General features: G+C 33.6%; 3 protein-coding genes across 3 annotated transcripts; 2 read left to right on the forward strand and 1 right to left on the reverse strand.

Annotated features, from left to right (window-relative positions):
- Window positions 1–192: 192 nt before the first annotated feature.
- LOC132628998 (MDIS1-interacting receptor like kinase 2-like) lies at window positions 193–2,027 on the forward strand. Its single transcript, XM_060344748.1, has 3 exons — window positions 193–204; window positions 255–1,623; window positions 1,753–2,027. Exons 1-3 carry the CDS (start codon window positions 193–195, stop codon window positions 2,025–2,027), a joined length of 1,656 nt encoding a protein of 551 aa, XP_060200731.1.
- Window positions 2,028–2,958: 931 nt separating this feature from the next.
- LOC132628999 (sugar transport protein 5-like) lies at window positions 2,959–3,843 on the forward strand. The gene is made up of 2 exons (XM_060344749.1): window positions 2,959–3,097; window positions 3,665–3,843. Exons 1-2 carry the CDS (start codon window positions 2,959–2,961, stop codon window positions 3,841–3,843), a joined length of 318 nt encoding a protein of 105 aa, XP_060200732.1.
- Window positions 3,844–13,005: 9,162 nt separating this feature from the next.
- Window positions 13,006–13,734, reverse strand: LOC132629000 (uncharacterized). The gene has a single exon (XM_060344751.1). It carries the CDS (start codon window positions 13,732–13,734, stop codon window positions 13,006–13,008), a length of 729 nt encoding a protein of 242 aa, XP_060200734.1.
- Window positions 13,735–25,912: the final 12,178 nt, after the last annotated feature.

Raw genomic sequence — 25,912 nt, forward strand, 5'->3', positions numbered from 1 at the left:
ACCAACTTTGCCAAGTTGGGAAACTTGAGAACTTCACCGTGGATAGCAACAAGCTAACAGGGCCAATACCAATTAGCTTGAGGAAGTGCTCTAGTTTCAAAAGGGTTTGCTTTGATAACAATAGTTTCACTGGGAATTTATATGAAGCTTTTGGCATCTATCCCGAGCTTCAGTTCATTGATTTGAGTGACAATGATTTTCATGGTGAACTCAACAACAATTAGGGGAAATGCAAGAATTTGACTAATTTGCAGGTAGCCAGAAATAACATAAGTGGTAGCATACTACCAGAGATTGTAAATGTCAAAGGGCTTCTTGGACTTGATCTTTCATCGAATAATTTGATTGGGCAGATTCCTAAGGAAATTGCAGATTTAACCTCTCTAGTTAAGCTTTTTGTGCAAAACAACAACATTTCTGGCAATATACCTGGGGAACTTGGGTCACTGACTAAATTAGAATCCCTTAATCTATCAGGCAATAGATTAAATGGGTCGATCCCAATTTTTGTAAGAGATTACGTGCACTTGTTTCCGTTGAACCTGAGCAACAACAAATATGTGCAAAAAATTCCAATGGAGATAGAGAGGATAACTCAGCTTAATGCACTTGATTTGAGCCATAATCATCTTGTTAGAGAAATACCCCCTTATCTAGCCAATTTGAAGAGCTTGGTAAGTTTAAATCTTTCCTACAATGGCCTCTCTATTTGCATTCCTGAAGAACTTGAAAGTTTGACTGGTTTGGAGGATGTCGTGTTGTCATACAATGAGTTGGAAGGTCCAATCCCTAATAATAAAGCTTTTATCAATGCCTCATTGGAGGGAAATAAAGGTCTTTGCGGCAATGTAACAGGACTCCAGCCTTGCGAAAGGCCATCTTCTTTGGTGAAGAAGCAATCAGCGGCGAAGAGATGTAAACTCATCCTCATCATTATACTTCCTGTTATGGGAGCACTAGTACTACTCTGTGCTTTCATTGGTGTTCTCTTTATGTGTGATAAAAGAAGAAAAGTTAGAGACGTTGAAAGACGTGATGATGGTTGGATTTCGATATCCATGTTAGATGGAAAGGCATTATACAGAGATATCTTAAACGCCACAAAGGAGTTTGATGCAACATTTTGCATCGGGCAAGGAGGGCATGGAAACGTTTACAAGGTAAACCTTCCATCATTAGGGAATATAGTTGTGAAGAGACTTCATTCTTCATTTGAGAATACACATCCCAAAATCTTTATGAATGAAGTAAGGGCATTGATTGGAATTAAGCACCGGAACATCGTGAACCTCTACGGCTATTATTCGAATGCAAAAAACTTATTGTTGGTTTACGAGTATGTGGAGAGGGGGAGTTTGTCTCATATCTTGAGCAATGAAGTTGAGTCCAAGAAATTGGATTGGCTTAAAAGGGTGAATATCATCAAGGGTGTTGCTTTTGCTTTATCTTACATGCACCAGGATTTCTCACCACCCATTCTTCATCGTGACTTATCAAGCAGTAATGTTTTGCTTGATTCCGAGTATGAAGCTCGTGCTTCAGATTTTGGCATAGCTAAGCTTCTCAAGCCAGACTCATCTAATTGCACTTCTCTTGCTGGCACATATGGATATGTTGCACCTGGTAAGGTCTAACTTTATTTATCATCCTTGTTTTAAAACAAAATGAACTATAGCCAAACACTCTCTACACTGTTCTTATCTCATTTACACGTTTAAATTGTTATAACTTTTGGAAATTGTATTGTTTCAGAGCTTGCATATACAATGAAGGCTAACCAAATGTGTGATATCTATAGCTTTGGAGTATTAGCATTGGAGATAATCAAAGGAAATCATCTTGGGGAATACATTACTGTGCTAGCAAATTCGTCGATTAGAGATTATGTGCAGCTTAGCGATTTGCTAGACGAACGCCTTCCATATCCTGAAGATAGAGTAAAAGAGGTTTTGGTTTTTATTATCAAGCTAGCAAGTTCTTGTTTGCTTGAAACTCCAAAATCAAGGCCAACAGGTTATCATCAATGAATCCACGTCCATCTACTCATGTAAGGCGAGCTATATAATCCCTGAGATGTGAGTTGTCTTTGTATGATAATGAGCAAACTTTGAAACCAAGTGGTTGTGAAGTAAGTTATTTGATGAGACGGTCCATGCCAAAATTATTACTGGGACTAGTATTGTTGTATTGTCAGGGTGCTTATCTGGTTTATTGTATTAGAGTGTATAACGTAGAAGGTAACTGTTCCTTGTGCCAATAAGTAATGAAAACAAGCTTCATATTTGATAAATACTGATGTTAAGGGATGGAATAATTGCTTCAAGCCAAGTGACGAAAGAGTCAATTTTAGAAAAAAAGGACATCAAATTCGTGCTGCCATTATTTTTTTGAGTTAGTTGAGTTCTCCAAATTAAATACTGTTTTGAATACAATAAAACCAATTACCCAATTTTAGAAAAAAAGGACATCAAGAGAATAGTTTGATAATAACTAGACATCTATTTCCACAACAAGCCTGAACTTTTTCCGCTTGTGTATCTTCTGTTATTCAACAACGTACTAACAAAATTTCTTTCGCATTTAAAACAACTTAAATTTATCCCTTTTTTTTATAATTTCAGAAATTGGATAATTAACCTTAGACCATTCGTCCCAGATATTCCAACTGTAAGAACCACTAAGAATTGAAATATTAATTAAGCCTTTCCTTCTCTGAAGAGCTAAAATTCTTTAATCCCTTCCATTTATAACAAAGTTGAAAATGTCTAGACTTGTAACTAGTTATTTATTGAGGTTGCACATGTTCTGATCTATACGCCATTAATTGGCAATTTCGTGCCTACTTTAGTGGATAACTTTGTGTTCAGATTTGTGAAGCTACTCTATATATAGACCAATATTGGAAGTATAATACTTAGTTTTAGATCTCTTCAAGTAGCTGAGGACTGAGTAGGAAAAATGGAAATTGATGGCATGGCTGTTGATAAACAAGTTAGCGATAACCGCTTTAATAGGAAGATAACATTTGCGGTTGTCATCACTAGCATTGTTGCTACATTAGGCGGCCTCATTTTCGGATTTGATATTGGAATTTCAGGTAAATATACTTCTTTTCTTTTTCATTGTCCATTTTATTAGACTAATCGAGTTCCAGTTTTCTAGCATTGATACAACTTGTAATCGTAGAATATACTTGCACTCAAAAACTTATTTTGTTTTCCGATAAGCAGTTTGAAAAGGAACTCTCTGAGGATTTCTTTTCGAGCTAGTGAATCCGAAATTGTGAATTTATGAGAGTCATAGAAAATTGTCTATTAACAGGGATGAAGTGACTTATATTATGCTATCTTTCGTGTCCAAGGAAAGAATATATACTATTTATTTTTGGAAAGAAAATTTCTAGGATATTATCGAAACCATTGGCTAGACATTGTCTCATTCGTTTGTGAAATTCAGACTGATGTACAAATCGTAAATAAATAAATGAACAAAAAGGACTTTGTGAGGGTTAATTTCACGTATGATCACATGAACCTGTTGGAGTACCACATTGGTTGGGGAAGGCAGCATCTGAAGCAAACGTGTATTGTGTATACGACAGTGAGGTTTTAACAGCCTTCACTTCACTAGATCTATATAGCTGGCTTGGTTGCGTCTCTCGTAGTTGGTCGTCTCACTGCAGCCATAGGACGAAGAAACATAATGGTAATGGAAGGCTTCACTTTCTTTGCTGGTGCTTTTATCAATGGTGCTGCTCAAAACATTTCTATGCTCATCTTGGGTCGCATTTTGCTAGGCTTTGGTGTCGGCTTTACTAACCAGGTAGCAAAACATAGAGTCTAGTAATCTTATTTTGGTAAGTACAACAAATAATCTGACGTAGTGTGAATTTACATCGCCAGTCATTATTTCAGTTAAAATCATTACTTTGATTCAAATTAACTTACTGATAAAATTGAAACTTCAATGTAAGGATTTCTTAACATTAAAATGAAGAGATTCAAGAACATGCGAGCTTTATATTTTGACAAAAAAAAGTATTTATCATCTGTATGTTTGATCATCATGTAAAGCCGTAAAGGGACAAAGGACACATAATTTGATTATTAGTGACGAACTATTTTGTCACTTAAAATTCATATTTCGTCAAAAAAATATTTTGTGACAAAAAAAATCATCAAACATTCGTCCCTAAACCATGGGTCACTAAAAATATACAAAGACAATTTAGTATTTCGTCGCTAAATAAAGTTTATTTGCTACAAAAAAACAATTTCATCCTTAAATGCATACTATCTATGATGAACTTTTTCGTCAAAAAAAGTATAAATTTTGTGATTGATAGTGTGTTTTTGTCACTAAAAAGACAATTAATGCCAACGAAATAATCTAGTCACTAACTACTGTTTTAATCAGTGACGATCATAATCGTCTTTAAAGTAATATGTAATTTGTAGCTGAAAAAAATATAATTTCGTCACTAAAAACAATCTTTCATATACAAAAAAAAAAGATTCGTCATTAAATACATAAGTTTGTGACCTAAAAAAATCTTATAGTTAAAAAACTATCATGTCATCGCTAAAAATATTGTTTTCACCAACAAAACAAAATTGTCACTATAAATTGTGATTATTGGTGACAGTTATAATTATCGTCAAATACAAATTTAATTCGTACTCAATAAAGATGAACATGGAGTTCCAAATAAGGAATTACATGTACGTGGACCGATAATATTTTTTTGGTAAAAGTTATGTTTCAGCTTTTGCAAATAGCCTCTTCTCTCCCCGAAATGAAAGAACCTATCCTCAACCACTGTATTTGTTTGCACGAAATTCTTAAGAAAGTAACAAAATTAGGCATCTTAGAAGCCGAAGAATTTGTGGAATGGGGAGGCAGCTGCACGGCTCCTTCGGGGGGAAGTAGCAGAGTAGGTGCGGATAAGATAGTAAGATCAAGAACGACATCTTGGACATTTTACATTTTACAATAGTTATGAGCAAAATACAAGTCACGAAACCATACATTTCTTTTATGTTGTATAACATTTAAGATGATTCTTGGTATTATAATAGTGCTCATCAAAATCTGAATTTAATTGATCGTTATGCGTTTGATTGTGAAAAAAAAAAAATCGTACTCAATAAAGCGATTTTAGGACAAATTAGTGTCGCTAAATATAATCATTTGCAACGAACGTTGGTGACGAAAATGTGATTTGCCTAAAAAAGTATAATACATTCATTATTTAAGAATTAACTTTAAGGATTAAAAGAATTAGAATTCATTGTATAAATTAAGCAAGTATGTATTTTATCTTTAATAATATACATTCACTGTTAGGCACTTTTTGATATCAAAATCCAACTAAAATATATTTCAAATTTTAATCACAAGATTAATATTAATTTCTGAAACAAATAATAAGTAAGAAACAAGTACGAGTAAGGATACTCATCAAAGTTGCACAGTAAATTAGTTTATTACCCTATATTTCAGTGTTCAATTGAAAAGCCATATATAAATCCTAGAATTTTCAGCCCAGAAAATACCTCTTCATGGTCGAAGACCCGTCATTGCTGATTGAACAAAATCACTGACTTTTGAAACCGTTTGCATATAGTGCACACAAAAAAGAATTTACCTTCAAAAAGATTTTCTGAACCATTAAAAAAGTAAAGAGAAGGAAGGTTTCATTTTACTTACTATGAGGATATAGCCTTTGGCATCCCATGATTATATTTTAGTATCAAATAGAGGTTTGCTCTACAGAGGTTAAGATTGGAGGTTATATTACATAGATGAGATGGAAAGTGGAGATATGGGGGGAGAAAATGGGATGGGACACGGCACTGTTGAAGTATTTGTTTCAAAGAGGGATTTGTGAAAAGAAAAGGGGGAAACTTTGCCGCCTAATATTTCGTGCTAATCTAAAAAAGAGTAAAAAACAAAAGGATGTTGAGAAAATTATGTAATTTATAAATAATAGGATTAAGTTTCGGATACACACTCCCTAAATTTTAAAATTTAAACACTTATACTTCCTATGCTATAACAACCCTACACTTACACCCATATGAGGTTTATCTTTAACTAAATATATTAAAATAAAACTATTTAGAGTAAATTAAAATTATAAATAATAAATTTTCATGTATTTATTTTTCTAAAATGTAATAAAGAAGATAAACATTTTTGTTGGGTATGTTTATTCATGCATTTGATTAAAACATTTTTTTTTTTGAAACATGTATCTTTATAAATAAGAAATGAACACTTATTAATTACTTAGTAAGATATACCGACTATAGTAATAAATTTCATATAATATGACTCAATTTCGGATACACTTCCTAAATTTTAAAATTTAAACACTTATACCCCCATACTATAGAAATCATACACTTTCACCCCTTAGGAGGTATATCTATAACTAAATATATTAAAATATAATTATTCAAACGAAAATTTAAAATTACAATGTGAAGTTTATATGTATTTGTTTTTGTGAAATTTAATAAAGAAGATAAACATTTTTATGGATATCCTTATTCACACATTTAATTAAAACAGCAATATTTTTTAAACATGTATCTTTATAAGTAAGATACACCGACTATTAATAAGAATGATCACAAACTAATTCTTAATAAGATATATCGACTACTAGTAATAACTTTCTATAATATGACTCAGTTTCTGATACACTTCCTAAATTTAAAATTTTCTATACCCCCTATAATATAAAATCATACACATACACCCCCTATGAGGTACATCCGTAACTAAATATATCACAATAAAATTATGAATAAGAAGTTTGTATGTATTTATTTAATGAAATATAATAAATAAAGAGAAACTTTTTGTGCGATATATTTATTCAAGCATTTTTTTTGGTAACTTATTCAAGAATTTTATTAAAACAATGAATTTTTTGAAACATGTATTTTTATAAATAAGAAATGAACACAAATTGATTACCTAATAAGATATAGCTTATATTAGTAATAACTTTCATATAATATAACTCAGTTTATGATACACTCCTTAAATTTTAAAATTTAAACACTTGCACCCCCTATACTATAGAAATCATACACTTACACCCCTTATAAGGTATATCTGTAACTAAATATATTAAAATATAGTTATAAAAAGATAATTAAAATTAATAATATGAAATTTTATGTATTTATTTTATGAAATTTAATAAAGAACATAAACATTTTTGTCGGATATCTTTATTCATGCATTTAATTAAAGCAACGAATTTTGAAACATGTATATTTATAAATAAGAAATGTACATGAATTAATTACTTAATAAGATATATCAATTATTAGTAATAACATTTCTATAATATGTCTCGTTTCGGATACACTCCCTGAATTTTAAAATTTAAACACTTACACCTCCTATACTATAGAAATTATACACTTACACCCCTATGAGGTTTAACTTTAGTTAAATATATCACACTGAAAAGAAAATCAAACTACAAAATAAGAAGTTTTTATGTAATTATTCTTATGAAATATAATAAAAAAAGACAAATATTTTTGTGGGATATCTTTAACCGCACAACAAATTTTTTAAAACATATATCTTTATAAATAAAAAATGAACACAAATTGATTACTTAATAATATGTACTAGCTATTAATAATAACTTTCGTAAACTTTAACATGTATGTTATTTGTATTTTTATTAAGTATAATATATTATTAAATAATTGTTATTTTAGTTTGTTTATTTATTTATTTATTCTTTCGCTTCAAAACTATCTTAAAATTACATAAAAAGCTTTTTATTTATAAGTTATCTTTTAATAATTATATTTTCATGAACGCGCCAAACATGTACAATTTTTTAACATTGCTGTGCTTTTATCATAATTATTTGAAATCCTAGTTGGTTAATCTCATTCATTTTTGATATTTCAATTTTCACATTAATGGTAAATATTTAAAACACCAACACCTTTACAAAGTCTAGACTTGCAAGTTGATTTTATGTTTTCTTTGACACTTGCCTTTTCATAAGATGTAGTTGGGCGTTACCAGCTTGTTCGATGGTTTGGTATTTCTTGTTCTTATGAAGAGCGGGTAAAAAATGTTTGTCAATTATCACTTGTCATTATAAACAATCGTAGCCAAAGATACTTTATATTTAGCTACGAACATTTTTTTTGTCACAAATAGTTGGATTATTCAACTACAAAATTTAAGTCGTCGCTATTTAGAACATTACATATTTTGTGACAAAACTTTATTTTCACTAAATCTCATGTTGATTAGAGACAATAAATTATTCATCACTAGTTGCTTATATTATTATAAGGTTACAATTAAATATAAAAAATTATGGCCAAAGATTCTTTAGCTGATCTTATTAAGTCTTGTGAAATTACAAGAGCTTCAAAGGAAGAACCTTTTGTGACTATCTTTAAGAGACAACACCGGCCTCATTTGGTCATGTCCATTGCCATACCATTTTTCCAGCAAATGAGTGGTATTAATATCATTGCATTCTATGCACCTGTCCTTTTTCGATCGGTGGGTTTAGGAAATAACTCGGCTCTTCTGAGTGCTGTGATTCTTGGAATAGTCAATCTTGGTTCAATCCTTGTGTCTACTGGTATTGTTGATCGATTTGGTCGGAGATTTCTCTTCATACATGGTGGAGTATAGATGTTGTTCTGCCAGGTGCATGCTCTAACTAGATATATAACTAGCACAACTCGTTATGCACATAAAAATTCCAAGATAAAACTCACCATAAATAATTAGTTGATGAGTTTAAGTTCTGTATACTGACATGTATAAATTTTTTCTAGAGAATCTTTCACTTATGTCCCTTCAAACAAACTTAATTACCGGCTGTAGGCCACATATACAAAACCTATACACTGATATGTATATTGCACGTATATTATATGTATAGTATATGTATATCTAAGTATATATTTATACGAAATTTGTTGGATATTTTGTAAATTAGATCACTCAAAGGTATTGCTTGTAATTATCTCTTTTCTCTACAACAAGCTGAAAGAGTTGTTTTTTTTTATGTGATAGAAAAATCATGTGCCAATTTTACTTGGATGACTTTCTATTACTTGGAGCCAAAGAATGCCCAATTACTTGGAGCCAAAGGATGCTAAGATTTGGAGGATAATTGAAATGCCCATGTAGTACACTCGGAGCCCAAATCATTGTTTGCCTATAAAAGAACAGGCAATTCTTCTTTGTTCATCATCCCAAAAGTTTATAATCCTTTGTAGCGAGTAGAGAGTTGAGAGAGCAATTCTCTTAGGTGTAATTGGGATCTCTCCCCTTTCTTTGTTAGTAATATAAAGGCAATTGTTCTCTAGTGGACGTAGGATCATTTTGATCCGAACCACGTTAAATCTTATGTTCTTTCTTTTACGTTTCCGCTAACACAAGCAGGGGCGGATCCACCCTTCAGGGTGGGGGTGGCATGGCACCCCCTCGATTAATAATTTTTTTATATACTTATGTTGTAACTTGCTCAAATTAGGTTAAATATTTGATCCTGCTACCCCCAGTTGTAAATTAGACAAAGTTGCCACGACTGGTAGACACAAGTTTGAATCTATGTTGAACATTCTCTGACTCCCGTTTTTCTTTGCGCTTTTTTTTTTCCTTTGTACCAGTAATTTCCTTTTCGGCTCTCCCAATTTTCTATTTATCTTTTTATTATTTATATTGCCTTTCCTCTTTTCTAATATTTTATCCGTGATCTCTAGCGAGAATACACAAATAGAAACTTCAAAATCTCTTAAATTAAGCATTTATCTTAATCTCAAATCTGTTAGTATTTAAATCGAAAAACTTGGATTTCAATGGGAATTTTCGATTGAGATCAAAATTCATTTTTTTATAATTTCTTTTGTTTATTACTCCCTCCGTCCATGTTTACTCGTCTATATTTGACTTGGGACACTCTTAATAAGCAATAAGTAAAATGAGAAATGAATTGGAGTACTTAATAATAAGGGTAAACTAGGTATAAAATGGTAAATTATGTCTTGATTTTTCAAACTATATAACTTACAAGTAAAAGAGGACATATAGTTTTAGTAGGGAAAAGGTGCAAATATACCCTTCAACTTTGCGATTTAGAGCAGATATATCCCTCGTTACAAAAGTGGTGTATATGTACCCCTGCCGTTACAAAATGGTGCAAATATACCCCTGCCGTTATAAAATGATGCAAACATACCACTGCCGTTATAAAATGGTGCAAATATACCCTTTTCACTTACGGGATTTATTTCTTAAAATAATTTAGCTTATTTTTTAATTTAAAAAAGGTCACGTGACTTTAAAAAAAAAGTCTCCCTATATTTTTTTAGTAGACATATTTCTTTAAACCCACAAGGTAATTTTTTTTTTCTGGTGTGTCGGGTCTGGTAAGTTTTAAAATGTATCTTTGTGACTTTAAAAAAATAAGTCTACCCATTTTTTTAAACTTACCAGACCTGACGCACCAGAAAAAAAAAAATTACCATGTGGCTTTAAAAAATATGTCTACTGAAAAAAATATAGATAGACTTTTTTTAAAAGTCACGTGGCCTTTTTCTTAAAATTAAAAAATAACCTAAATGATTTTAAAAAAAATATCATCAGTGAAAATGATATATTTGAACCATTTTATAACGGCAGGGGTATATTTGCACCATTTTGTAACGACATGGGTACATATACATCAAGGGGTATATCTGCTCTAAATCGCAAAGTTGAGGGGTATATTTGCACCTTTTCCCTTTTTAGTATAATGGACAAATAAAAATAGACGGAGGAGTGTATTTTAAAAATTTATGTTATTCTATAATTGTTAAATTCAATATAAATCACTTTGCTACTTAAATTGTGATGGAAATTTCGTAAGCACTGCTTAGAAAAAAACATGAAATTTATGATTTATTTTTGAGAACTTGTAGTTTATCTAATTCTACATTTACTTATGAGATGTATTTACCTATTAAAGAGTTTTTCTGTTATTTTTCTTATTTTGATTGGTGTAATTCCCTTATTAAAGATGTTATTTTACTTGTGCAAATTCATTTTTTAATATACATAAGAGATGCAAGTTCCTTGGTGAAAATGTTGATTTTACTTATGTTGTTAATGGGTGTTAATGAGTGTGATTCCTTGTTTAAGATGCTAATTTTGTTCGTTTCTTGATTTTTGAGATGTAATTTTCATATTTGCAAATAAAAAAAAAAAGCCTATCAAGTTGACCAGAATAAACTAAAAAGAGATGAACCTGACCCAAATACACGTTCCTAACAAGCAGTGGCGGACCCAGGATTTTCACTAAACGGGTTCAATATATGAAAAAAATAGAGTGGACAAAAACATTCAAATGGGAGGTAGAGATATTATTTTGCGGTAGACCCTCGGCACAACGACAAGCAATTCAAATCAATACAAAAAAAATAAAAGAAACAAAGGAAGCGAATAAGTCATTATAGAGCAAACTAAAAAGATGTGTGCAGTTCACCAAGTTGTATTATATTTTCACATAACAAACTCCATCAAGGACTAAAAAAGTAAAAATGACATACCATTCTAGTAAAGCTTATGAGCAGCAGACTCTTCCTTCCTTGTTTGTCCATCAAATAGGATGCCTCCATTGTAGTTAAAGCAGCTGACTTTGGGGCACGATCATTAGTTGGAGCCTTTTCCTGGTTGCGAGTAGTCTGAGAATTGTTAGCAGGCTCTCCACTTCCATACAGACAGCTATAGAAAGTTACAGAGAATTCCAAATTCTTGAGCATAAGATTGATAATAGCACCAAAATAAAGTGTGATTAATTAAAATGTGTTATTACAATTGTATTCTACGAGTTTTAATTTTTTGAAACCTATTCATAATACTCTCATCAGAAACGGTCTTAAATATTTTTTTTTCTACATAAGGCACCATACAACCGCTCATGAAGTCGTCATCCATTCGATTTCACAATTCACTCTTTATCAACTTCATCGCCGAAAAACCTCTTTCAACTGTAGAGGCGGCGACCGGTAGGAGCAATGCAAATTTTACAAGGAGAAACACAAGGGGATAATTTAAATGTTTTTTTGCCTTAACTAGCTTTTTAGAAAGATCACCAAGTCCTTTCAGGTTGGAGAACCTTTCATCAACATCACGGACATCAACAATATAAGTCTCAAGCTGATTTTTAAGAGTAACCATTATATCTTCACCAAAATCATCAGGATATAATTCAGCCATTCTCAATATTTTATTGATGTCAAAACTAGAAAATGGTCAACTGGATTCAAGCAAGCAACTCCAATAAGCAAATCCGTTCTCTCCTCATTAAAACGATCATTGAGTTCTTGAAGTTGCCAATCAATAATCTTAAAAAATATATCGACATGATAGTGATGTGAGAAAGTATGCTCCGCAACTTTACGTCGAGATCTTCCAAAATTAATATAGAACTCATCAAAATTAGGTATCAAAATATCATACTTGACACAACATTCGGACACATTCTCGATAAGTGGATCCCATCCTTCCTCTCTCAGATCTTGCAATCGTTTCTTCGCCACTTTAACAAGTAACATGGCATTTGCAATATCTCGTTCTTTCTTTTGTAAGGATTCATTAAGCTCATTTGTAATCACCAAAATATCTCTCATTAAGTGCAATATGAAAGCAATTTCAAATGTTTGACAAACTCTAAAATATCCTGTTGCCTTACAACTATCTTCAACACATTCGGAATCAACAACAATAGTATCAAGAACATCAGTAATAGAGCCAAACATACTAATGGAGTTCTTAAATGATTTATAGTGTGAACCCCAACGAGTATCAGCAGCTCTAGCAAGACCAAGCTCTTGATTCAAGCCCTTACCAGTTTCAACCATGCCCATATCTAGTGCCTCTTGAACTTTTTCTGCTTGAGATGCTCGAAGTTCATCCATGCATTTAAAAGAACCTCCCACGACATTTAAGACATTAGAAACCAACAATACAAGTTCTCCAACCGGAAGACATTTTTTTAGATACCACGACCAGAGTCAATTGAAGTTGATGAGCAAAACAATGAATCGCATGAGCTGATCTACTTTCCTGTTGAATCAAAATTTTAAGGCCACTTAGACGCCCTTGCATATTGCTTGCTCCATCATAGCATTGTCCATGTATATTAGATAAACTCGAAGAATGTTGAGCAAGGTAGTTAACAATTGCTTCTTTTAAACATAGAGCACTAGTATTACGAACATGAACAATCCCAATAAAGCGTTCCACCACGGATCCCCATCTATCAACATATCGCAAAACAATTGCCATTTGCTCCTTACGTGACACATCACAAGATTCGTCAACTAGCAGTGAGAAATAGTCACCATTTAGGTCCTCCATAATAGCTTTAATTGTTTCCAACTTACATGCGGTGTTAATATCTTTTTGAATTTTATGAGAAGTCAACTGATTGTTTTTTGGAGCCTTCTTCAACACAAGATCACTAATTTTATCACACCGCTTTGCATACCATGAAAGAATTTCAAGAAAGTTACCCTTGTTTAATGATGATTCATCTTCACGATGTCCACGAAATGCCAATCCTTGATTCAAGAGGAGTCTCACCACCTCAATTGAAGCCTTTAAACGAATTTTGTGTTGAAGCTTAGCTTTATTATCCGGCTTTACAAACGCAACTTGAATTGACTGTTCTTGTCGCATTAGATCTTCACACTTCTTCTTTGCCAGGTTGTGATCACTGTTCAACTCACCAACGTGCGTATCTAATCTTTCTTTTTGTGCCAACTCTTGAACCCTATACTTGAAAATGCTTCGCCTCTACCTTGATGAATGCTTTCATCTTTAAATAAATAACAACACAAACGATAAGCAGCATCTTCTACCACACTATACTCCAACCAATCATGATATTTTTTATACCATTTACGATTAAAGCGACGTTTATATCCGTAAAAATCTGTTTGAGGAAACCTAGGAAGTCGAGGTTGATGAGGACCCCTTTGGATATATGCTCGTCTAATCTCATCACGTTCATCTGGATGATAGTCCAGAATGGGTATTCTTTTATTTGGATCCGCTGGTAGAGAATCCAAATCTACTCCTTGCTTTTGTTTTTCAGCAGAATGATGATTTTCTTCTAGCTGGTTCAAGTTTTCTTCCACACGAGGAACATTTTGAGCGGATGAACTTGGTTATGGAAACTTGGACGATACCGTAAAGAAATATCTCTTCATTGGACTTTGAAACTGGATTACAAAATTAAAATTCTAATTAGAAGTTAGAACAATAATATAACAGAATAGAAAGGCAGCAACAAAAAGCTAAGACATAGGAAAAAGGCTCATTATCATTAACTCTTCTATTCTATTATAGAGTTTTATTGTAACTGTAGAAAAAATGGCATCATGCTTGAGAACTATTTTATTATGAAAACTTTGTTTTCATTCTACCTATTCCTTCCATTACATGCTTATATTTAGCATCCAAAATCCCAAAATCAATTTTCTTCAATTTTAAGTGGTAGGGTTTTTCTCAAGTGAAGAAATAAAAAACAGCCACAATAATTTTATTTATATGGAAGTACAGAGTAAAGGACAAAGAGGCGAACTTGATCGATGCTTGGTGTTGTGTTGATGCAAGAGCCGAACTTGATGATGAAATTTGCTTCAGCTGAGACTTGAGAGAGACGAGCAGGGAGTTTGAGATTGGGGATTTCACTTTTCAGTACCCTTTTAGATTGGGATTTGGGTTCTTTTTGTATTTTAATTCTATTATATTAGAAATTGAAAAAAAAAACAAAAAAGGAACGGAAAGGATGATCCAGAATAGTCCGTCTGGATCTTTTAGTCCATCAATTAGTTGATGGTGTACGCCAAGATATATATGGAATTGATGATTATTGTATTGTTGAGACTTGAGATAGGAAATTTTTTATCCATCTCAAACATTTGAGAGTGACATAATCTTAATTCTGGGCCTAATTAATAAAAAGTTGTCCTATGTTGAAGCCGGTGATACTTAATTAAAGTTTTAAAAGCACTTACGTGGCGCTTATAAATACTCCAGGGGATCATATCGATCGGGGCATTACTGTGATCGACCTTCTCATCTACTCTTATTATGTCGCCTGACTGTACATAAAAAGAAAAATTAATTGTTTTAGATGCTTATATCAAATTAATAAATATCATACCGGTATATTGTATGTAAATTCTATTATCACTTTACCGTGGTTAGGTAATGTGCATTATTATTTTAATATGTAAATCTCGATTTGAAATCATAAAACAAAACACTATCGATTGTTTAAATAAGAATTCTTGAACATCAAATAATTATCAGTTTAAATATTCACGATAAGAAAATACTGAATTTCTTTCAAAACGTAGATACAAACGGCAACAAATTTTGGTATACTCATGATACAAAAACCTACTCGTCCTCTTGTTCTTCTTTTTTTAATCAACTAATTAGATCTAGTTGTACGTTAACCAACAAAAAAAAAAAAAAAGGTGACGGGGGTGGGGGTGGGGGGTGGGGAATAAAATTAATTTAAACGAGAAAAACAAAAATGAATCTGATACTAAATCGCAGTATCTTCATCTTCTTACACATTTGCAGCTATTTATTGGAGTGAGAAAGTTAAATTAATAATAGAGTACGATGAAGGAATTGTCAAGTTTCCATCTGAATCTGATCTAAGTTGTTTTTCTCTTTACACTAACTGCTGGTCATGATGTATTTAAGCCAATTACTGGTCCATAGATCAACGTACACTACAAAGTTTTTCATTGATCTTTCCTCACCACTCACTAGTTTTCCTTTTTCTTTTATCTTCTACTTTCTTCCCTTCTCGCTCGGTGTGCGACACCTAAATTAACTGAACCATTATTATACATTAACTTAAGGCTATTATAGAAATCCATAAATTTTGAATTCCGGATCCTCTCTGATCGATCCACCTCGATCAAACTGGCTTGTATTTACCATGTTGTAGTCTTCTGCCCGTTGCAATTGCATGCATAACATGTAATCAAATTTGACAGACTATCTTATGACGTATAGCAAAACAGTGGATATGTTTTTTGTAAAATGATATAAAGGTGATTAACATTAATACACTTAAAACGAAATTTTCCACAATTTCTTAACAGCTTCTATGTCAAGTGCGGTGGATCCGTTGTAAATGAAGGGACGAAGAGGTTGAGAAGCATTAAAAGGATGAAGAGGCCGGCGGTACTAGATCTCAGGAAATTAAAGAACTTACTTAATTTTGTAGAAAGCGAGGTGTTTAAATCAATGCATCTGCTCTTTCTATTCATCCTTGAATTTTGCATTTAAGTGAATTCAATATGATTTAATGATAGGCAGCTGCCTGCTACATTTAATTTAACACAACCCCCCTTTTCCATTCTCACATTTCTCTCTTGCTCTCTTTGTACTCCCTCCGGATAAAAAAGAGTGGCTACTTAGTCAATTGTACTCCCCTTAAGAAAATACTAACTCCTAAAAAAAATAGATAACTTGACTAAAATGTTCCTAATTAAAGAGTTATTGAGATTTGGTCGCTTAACACTTATTAAGGGGAAATCTTGAAAAATAAAGTTAATTCTTTCTTGATTTGATAAGTGAACACTTTTTTTGAACCAAAAAAATAAAGGCCATGTGGACACTTTTTTTGAACCCGAGAGAGTACTACATCTACAAACACAAATCATCATTAAAACGTCCCTATTTAATGTCTCCTTTTCCCGCTTGATTTGTTCTTTTCTTTACTTCTTTACTTAATTATTTGTAGTATCGATCTAATGAGTTATTCAGGACAAATTTAAGTTACATACAGGAAGTATATAAGATTAAGTTGGCCAGAATAACGCAGGGGTGGACGCACATTGAGGCAGGGGTGTCATCCGACAGCTTGCCGAGAAACATTTTTAACTTTTATATATAAAAATAACCTGCACATCAAAACAGTTGCATAATCAATGAAATAGAAGTGAGATTGCTTGAAGAGCTCTGTTGACGCGCTGGTTAAGGTTTTTCTATTTTACCATTTTGGTCAAGAGTTCGAATCCTGGTCTAAGGTCATTCAATATTTTTTAGCTTTCTTCGGAAGAAAAGTTATTGTAGCTAGCAGGTTTCGATCCCTTGACTCGGCCCTAAAATGGAGTAGCAAATCCGAATGGCATGTCTTACATTAGTTTGGCTGCCAGATACTTCAATTTTGCTCTTTACCTCATAGGGAGAATCTAAATGCTGAGAAAGCTTTCTCGGCGATGAAGTCGATTAAGATTCTCTTGCGAAATTTAATGGATAATAAGCTTTTGAGCGGTTGTTTCTTGTCTCCTATAGAAAACGAAATATTTATTAATTTTTTGAATGAGTCTATTATGGATGCGTTACAAAAAATGAAAACTTGTCGGGGAGAGTTGTAATATTAGATTTGAATTCTGTTTTTCTAACTTATGGTGTTGTTACATTGATCTATTCATTTATTCACTTCTTTAAATGTCGACACTGCTTAAGAAAAATCCTGCGTACGCATAATTTTTTTAAATGGTGTCACCATTTGAAGAAATGAACGAATGAGTAAATCACTATAATGATAATATTATCATTTTCTAAAATTTATACTCAAATTTTTCATTTTGCTTATTATCAACATATATGTTTAATTAAAAAAAAGAGAAAAGACATCATTTGACCCTTGAACTTGGTACGAAAATTCAGTTTGTCAACTAAACTTAACTTGTATTTATTTACTCCCCTTAACAATTTTCATTTCAATTATTTACCACCCTGAAAAAATAATACCACTCTCACAATGGAGGTGTATTACACTCGCGCCACGTCATTGCCACATCGTTGCCACATCATTGCCATGTCAAAAATTACTAACCCTTCATTTTTTGTTTTTTCTTTTATTATTTTTTCTCTTTCTTCTTCTTTCCCCCTTTTCTCTTTCCTCTTCTTTCTCCTCAACCCCCCTGCTGCCGCCACACCTCCGCTGCCGTCGCTGCCGCATCCGCCGCAGCACCGCCGCCAACGCCGCCATGATTGAACATAGCTCAGTTCGTCATCCTCACCACGTCATTGCCATGTCAAAAATTACCAACCCTTCAATTTTTATTTTTCTCTTTCTTCTTCTTTCTCCCCATCCTACCTTAACCACCCATAAGAACAACACCCACATCTTTAACCCACAGCCACCACCACCACCATCATCACCCCACCAAATTTCATCCCATTTCTTCTCAAATTCGGCCAAATTGGTTATTTTGGTTTTTATTGTTGGCTATTATTATTATTATTAGCAACCCCATTTCTTCCATAATCATTATTCCATAACTTTATTTTTGAAAGAAAACAAAAATCAAAATCAAGAAACCAAAGTGAAAATGGTAAGAAAAGAATGATGAGAATATAGAGAGAAAGAGGAATTTGTGAAGAAGAAAAAGGAGGAGGAAGGTGGTGGGGGCGGGGCTGTGGTGTGGGGTGGGGGTTGTGAAGAAGACGAAGGTGGTGGGGAGGGGCTGTGGGGTGGGGTGGGGGCTGTGAAGAAAACGAAGGTGGTGGGGGAGGGGCTGTGGGGTGAAGAAGAGGGGGTGGGGCTGTGGGGTGGGGTGGGGGTTGTGAAGAAGAAGATGGTGGTAGGGGCGGGGTTGTTTGGTGAAGAAGAGGGTCAGGGCTGTGGGGTGGGGTGGAGAGGAGCGGGTGGGGGTGGGGGTGCATTTTGATTTTATTTTTTAATTATATATTATTTTTTAATTATATATATATATATATATATATATATATATCAGCGGGCCCACCTTTTTATATTTTTCACTCTCTTAATTTTGCCACGTCAGCATTTGGGGTTGTATTTAATTACGATGAAAGTTGTTAAGGGGGGTAAATAAATACAAGTTAAGTTTGGTTGCCAAACTGAGTTTTCGGGCCAAGTTCAAGGGTCAAATGATGTTTTTTCTCAAAAAAAAAAAAAAAAAAAACTCACAAAGCAATGTCATGTCATCATGATGGGGCATGGTGTATCCCCCTAAGTTGATTTGTTAGCATGTTATCACTCAATTTTCTGTATTATCACATCAGATTTGATATAAGAGTGGCTATCTCTTGTATGAATATCAATTTAACTTGATTATAAAGAAAATTTGTTTCATTCAGAAAATCGATCGGGTTTGCTTCTTGGTGGAGGAGGAGTAAATTAGTCAATGAATATGTGGTTGGTGAATATACATAAATAGGTAACGTACGTACCTCCCCGGCTTATGGGCTAAGCATAATGAGCCATGCATGGCTTTTTATGTTTCCTCATTTGAAGATGCCTACTCAATATTCAACTCACTTGTGCTACCTCTTTTTCTATGTTCCATTGATACATGGCTGTGTGATGTTTTCAATTATGTAGAAAAATTAAACCTTAACTGATACTTTATTATTCACTTTTAGATGTTGGGATTTTAGAATACTCGTGCCTATTCGCTTCACCCTGTTTGTCTCTTTTTTTTCTTTTTTTAGTTTAATTTGGACATCCTATATTTAAATGCACTTGACCCAACTAATTTGAATTTGCGTCGAATAGAACGCAATACTTTTAATTAAGAGTGAAGAAATCTGAAACGTCACATCACACTCCTTCAATTTGTTACTAATTGGATTAGGTGTTACTTAGATTATAAGAGAAACATAATAATAATGACAACAATTATATGATAACGTAGTCTTGCAAACTACAAAGCCCATGGGACTGACTCCTTTGATTTTGACCTCCAATTAGTTGCCCAGTAGTACAAGAAATAAGAAGTAAATATACAATTAGTGAAAAGGTTGGTGCTTTGATTTTGACCTCTGTTCTTCATTTTTGTCAACGAGGGAGAGGCCATGGTTGAAAGATGTGAATCTTGAGAATGGCTCTAATACCACATAGAAAAAAGAATATGCCATAAAAAATCATAAGTTGTTGTACACATTATCAGAGCATATACAGACTTAGAGAAACTGACTTTTGTATTTGAAATATAAGAGGTTAACTTAGCATTATATCTCTAGCAATTTCTGAATGTGTTTTGCATTTTTGCAATTCTAGTTCATGTGTTATCCGATTTATAAGCTCATCAAATCTTCAATGTTCTGTATATGCATGACTCAACTTTTGTCTCTTAACTAATTCAGGGAACCAAATTATTTAGGAATTTAATGGTCTCACTATAGCTTCTAGAGTTTATATATCTTTGAACTATTAGTGGATAGTTAATAGTTATTTCATACCATCGTGTTAAGTTACTACAACAATATGTAATAATTCATAACAAGTCGGCTATGTAATATAGGCAGACACCACACTGAACTCCATATTATCATTTTATTAGTGTTATCAATCTGTATTACGAAACAGTAACTTAGCAAAATTTTCAGAAACCAGTAACTTTATAAAATCAGAAATTATAAATCAATGTAAAACAGAATCTGGAAAAATAATCAGAAAGAGTATACGAAAATATTTTTAAGGAACGGAAATCTAGCCCACTGAATGCATAGTGTGTCCTTAAGGTAATTATTCCCCTCAAGTACCCGATGTTGAATGTGGAATATGTCCTCCCAAGATAGAAAGATTTCACTCACCGGTGTATTGGTACCAAAAACTTCGATGTCAGGCGAACCACTTAACGACAGTAGAGCACACAGAAGAAAACTTTTAAGAGAGTAGAAGAATAGAGAATATCATAAAATTCATAAGTAATAATCTGAGTATTAACTGGAATTTATAGCCATTAATGCACTGGTTGGGAAAAGGTTTTGCAACCTTTCGTGAAAGGCTTGCAACCTTTCACAAAATCTGTTACAATTGGTGGGAAATTTAAAATAATCCGGAAAAGAAAAGGTCGCGGGATAGACACGTGGATCCGGGTCACTAACGGGTCAGATCTGAATATTTTAATTAATTAATTAAATAATTAAAATTAAAGAAAATTTGGTCCAAAAAGATTATCAATCAATCAGATCATTTGACCGAATCTGAAGCCGAGCGACGATGACGGCGCGAGAGGAGATCCTCTTCTTAACCCTTTAGCAACAAGAAGGAGTGCTTCTACTATTAAGTAGGAGAAATTTTTTTCACCACCTATGAGGGACAAATGCTTATTTCATAAAGCAAAAGGGAACAACTCATTTTCCCTCCACTTCTTTTCCCTCTATTTCCCATTCAACCTATCAATTAAACCCAACAATCCCCCACATGAATGGGGAATGACTATAAGATAAAGGAATGCACGTACAAGTGTGTGATATACAAACAAAGATTAATTGCATCTGGATAAGTAGAACTTTCCGTAGTGAACTTATATCGGAATACTCGATCAATCGGTAGATGTGATATCTTTGAAGGGTCGAACTTTGTTGTATACCTAGACAACATAAGTCACACAATTAACCCTCAACCGTCTATGGTTCTCACGGTTGTGTTCGTTTCAGCCATGAACACCTCCTGGTTTCATGAGTGTATAGAGAATGGGCTTTTTACATCATCCTCTTTGAAGCGGCTTACACTTCACACTCACATAGGTGATTCCTAAACGTGTTATCGCGTAGATACACTATTTGGTCAAACCTTCCAAACTTAGAAACCATTAAAAAAACTTAAGCTTTATTAACTCGTTAAAAAGCCTTAACGTTGTATCCTTGTTCCTGAACATTGTCTTCATCACGAGAATGGATTGAGTTATTTGACAATGCTGAACTGTCAGTCACAACTTTGTTTGATCTCCTTGAACCTAGCTCTTGGGATCTCCAATCTGCTAGGTAGAGTTACCACCATGATGACTTGTCTTAAGCCTTAAACCCATTCTCTTAGATGATCTTTCAACGGCCTCTCTAGTTAGGCCTTTTGTAAGTGGATCCGACACATTATCTCTAGACTTTACATAGTCAATAGTGATAATTCTACTAGAGAGTAGTTGTTTCACGGCATTATGTCTCCATCGTATATGACGAGATTTTCCGTTGTACATAACGCTCCCTACCCTACCTATTGCTGCTTGACTATCACAATGTATGCATATAGGTCCCAGAGGTTTGGGCCAGAATGGAATATCTTCTAAGAAATTCCAGAGCCATTCAGCTTCTTCACCGGCCTTGTCTAAAGCTATAAATTCAGATTCCATCGTAGAACGGGCGATGCACGTCTGTTTGGATGATTTCCAAGACACTGCTCTACCCCCAATTGTGAAAACATATCCACTCGTGGATTTAACTTTAGATGATCCGGTGATCTAATTTGCATCACTATATCCCTCAATCACGGCAAGATATTTGTTATAATGCAAATCGTAGTCTTGGTATGTTTCAAATACCCCAAGACTCGTTTCATTGCCATCCAATGAGTTTGATTGGGATCACTCGTGAATCGACTCAGCTTGCTAATAGCACATGCTATATCTGGTCATGTACAATTCATAATATACATCAAACTTCCCAAAACTCGTGCATAGTCCAATTGCGAGTCACTTTCACCTTCATTCTTTTGAAGTGCAAAACTTACATCAATTAGAGTCTTTGCAACATTGAAATTTAAATACTTGAACTTGTCAAGTACCTTTTCAATATAATGTGACTGTGATAATGCTAGACCTTGTGGAGTTTTATGGATCCTAATTCCTAAGATCAAATCAGCAACCCCTAAGTCTTTCATGTCAAATTTGCTAGCGAGCATACACTTCGTAGCATTTACATCGGCAATATCTCTACTCATTATCAACATGTCATCAACATATAAACAAACAATGACTTCATGATTTGGAGTATTTTTAATGTAAACACATTTGTCACACTCATAAATCTTAAATCCATTTGCCAACATTGTTTGGTCAAATTTCGCATGCTATTGTTTGGGTGCTTGCTTAATTCCATAAAGTGACTTAACAAGTTTGCACACTTTCCTTTCTTTACCAGGAACCACAAAACCCTCAGGTTGTTCCATGTAAATTTCTTCCTCCAACTCTCCATTTAAGAAAGCTGTCTTAACATCCATTTGATGAATTTCAAGACCATGTACGGCCGCCAGTGCCACTAACACCCGAATAGATGTTATCCTTGTTACCGGCGAGTATGTGTCAAAGTAATCAAGGCCTTCTTTTTGTCTATAACCTTGGACCACAAGTCTTGCCTTATATTTGTCAATTGATGAGTCGTGAAATTACGCGATATTCGATGCTAATTCCTTAAGTTTTTGCGACTCTTTAAGCACTTTTGTTGTTACTTTTTGTGTTTTTATGTTGTTTTGTAGGAAAAGATGCCCGGAGAGCATAAAAGAGCAAAATGGATCAAAATGGACCAAAATGGAACAAAATAGAACAAAACAAGCCAAGTAGCTGAAATGGGTGATCGGAAGAAACCAAGTGAAAAGAAAGTCAAAAAGAGGTCAAACTGGACATTTTTGCAAAACTGTCAAAACTGGACAGTTTTGCAAAAACGGGACAGATTTGCAAAACTGTCAAAAGTAGACAGTTTTGCAAAAACGGGCAGAATTGCAAAAACAGAAATATGGGGGCAGATTTTGACATTCTTTTGAACTTGGAAAAATTAGAGGAGTTACAAAAGAGAGGCTTAGGGCAAAACATTAACATCTTTGGTCATTTTGCAAGTTTTGGAGGCTAGGGTTTCACCTACACAATTGGAGGAGAAGATTGGAGCACTTTAATGAGATAATTCTTAAACCTTTCTTCAATTCCTTGTTTTGTATTGAATATTTTGGTGTGTAGTATTTCATTTCTATACTTGAACCTTGTTTATGGAAGTATACATTGTTAAAGTTTGGATTGAAACTCTTGTTTTGCTTATGTATTGAATGATTCTTATGGCTATTGAAGTGGGTCTTTGTTGATTTAATTAATCTCGTTCTTAAATGTTTCCAAAGGGATTAGCTAACCCTAGGACTCACCCATTTACTTAGATTGAGCTTGGAAAAGGAAATATAGGTTGGGAAAGATTAATTAACAAGAATTTGGGTCATTAAACTCATCTAATAACTTGAGCTCGGAAGAGGATAGTTACTTGAGGTTAAATTGATTGTGTCTAATATCACACTCTAAGGCTTGGAAAAGCTTAGAGTGAAATTCATTGATTTGGTTGGAAGATTTTCAATGAGATTTTAGAAATCATTATCTATTGACATAAACCCGTTCTTAGTTGTAAAATCGTGAAATACATTGGATCGTTACTTGAGTGTAATCTCCTATTATGCATGCTTGTGGCCATTGATCATTTTACTCGCTTTCTAGGTAATTTTACATTTCCGCATTAGTTATAATTCTCAAACAAAAGCCAAAATACCATTTATCGTTTGGCTTTAGCTTAGTTGGTGAAAGTTCCTTACTTTCTTAATCGCCTAGCATATTGTTCCCTGTGGGATCGACCCCGACTCATAGTTGGGTAAATATATTGCATACGACCATGTACACTTTCTCTTTGAGGAGTGTATTTGGACGTTATCATCAATAGCGCCATCAGCTTTCATTTTCCTTTTAAAAATCCATTTTGACCCTAAAGGTTTATTTCCATATATGGTTGTTCAAAATTGATTCAATCTCACTATTGACTGCCTCTTTCCAAAATGATGAATCAGAAAAAGACATCGCTGCTTTAAAAGTTTGAGGCTCATTTTCAAGCAAGAATGTCACAAAATCTGGTCCAAAGGAAGTAGATGTCCTTTGACATTTGCTACGCCTTGGATCCTCTTCACTTGGTGTACTTTCCTTTGGTTCTTCCCGCGGCCGTTTAGATCTTTCACTTGACGACTCACATTCAGTTTTATACGGATAAATGTTTTCAAAGAATTCAGCATTATCTGATTCAATTACCGTATTAACATGAATTTCGGGCTTGTCCGATTTGTGAACCAAAACCCGACAAGCTTTGTTGTTTTTAGCATAGCCAATAACAACACAATCCACAGTTTTTGGTCCGATTTTTACTCTTTTGGGTAAAGGAACTTGGACCTTTGCTAAACACCCCCACACTTTGAAATATTTTAAGTTGGGTTTTCTTCCTTTCCATAGTTCATATGGAATATATTGTGTTTTGCTGTGGGGCACCCTGTTGAGTATTCGATTAGCTGTAAGGATAGCTTCCCCCTACAAGCTCTGCGTTAAACCGGAACTTATTAATAAAGCATTCATCATTTCCTTTAATGTTCGGTTTTTTGTTTCCACAATTCCATTTGATTGTGGTGTGTAGGGGGTAGTAGTTTGATGAATAATTCCATATTCTAAACATATCTCTGCAAAAGGAGATTCGTATTCTCCACCCCTATCACTTCTAATCATTTTTATCTTTTTATTCAATTGATTTTCCACTTCGTTCTTGTATTGCTTAAATGCATCAATTGTTTCATCCTTACTATTAAGCAAATAAGCATAACAATATCAAGTGCAATCGTCAATAAAAGTTATAAAATACTTTTTCCCACCGCGAGATGGTATTGACTTCATATCACATATATCTGTGTGGATTAAGTCTAAAGGATTGGAACTCGTATCAATAGACTTATATGGATGTTTAGCAAACTTAGATTCAACACAGATTTCACATTTTGATTTATTACACTCGAATTTAGGCAATACTTCTAAATTAATCAATTTTCGCAAGGTTTTATAGTTGACATATCCTAAACGAACATGCCATAAATCATTTGACTCCAATAAGTAAGACGAAGCTGAATTCTTATTAATACTGTCAACAACCATTACATTTAGTTTGAAAAGGCCCTCGGTGAGGTAGCCCTTTCCTATGAACATATCATTCTTACTTATTACAATTTTCTCACTAACAAGCACGCACTTAAACCCGTTTTTGACGAGTAGTCCGGCTGAAACTAAATTCT

Source organism: Lycium barbarum, chromosome 2, assembly GCF_019175385.1.
Source record: "Lycium barbarum isolate Lr01 chromosome 2, ASM1917538v2, whole genome shotgun sequence".
Taxonomy (NCBI): domain Eukaryota; kingdom Viridiplantae; phylum Streptophyta; class Magnoliopsida; order Solanales; family Solanaceae; genus Lycium; species Lycium barbarum.

What these genes read in the sequence shown, in the direction of transcription:
- LOC132628998 (XM_060344748.1), top strand. An exon ending in ATATGGATATGTTGCACCTG is followed by an intron (nt 1,624 to 1,752) that starts GTAAGGTCTAAC and finishes GTATTGTTTCAG; the next exon opens with AGCTTGCATATACAATGAAG.
- LOC132628999 (XM_060344749.1), top strand. Translation starts at nt 2,959, where the DNA reads ATGGAAATTGATGGCATGGCTGTTGATAAACAAGTTAGCGATAACCGC. An exon ending in ATTTGATATTGGAATTTCAG is followed by an intron (nt 3,098 to 3,664) that starts GTAAATATACTT and finishes CGTCTCTCGTAG; the next exon opens with TTGGTCGTCTCACTGCAGCC.
- LOC132629000 (XM_060344751.1), bottom strand. Translation starts at nt 13,734, where the DNA reads ATGCGACAAGAACAGTCAATTCAAGTTGCGTTTGTAAAGCCGGATAAT.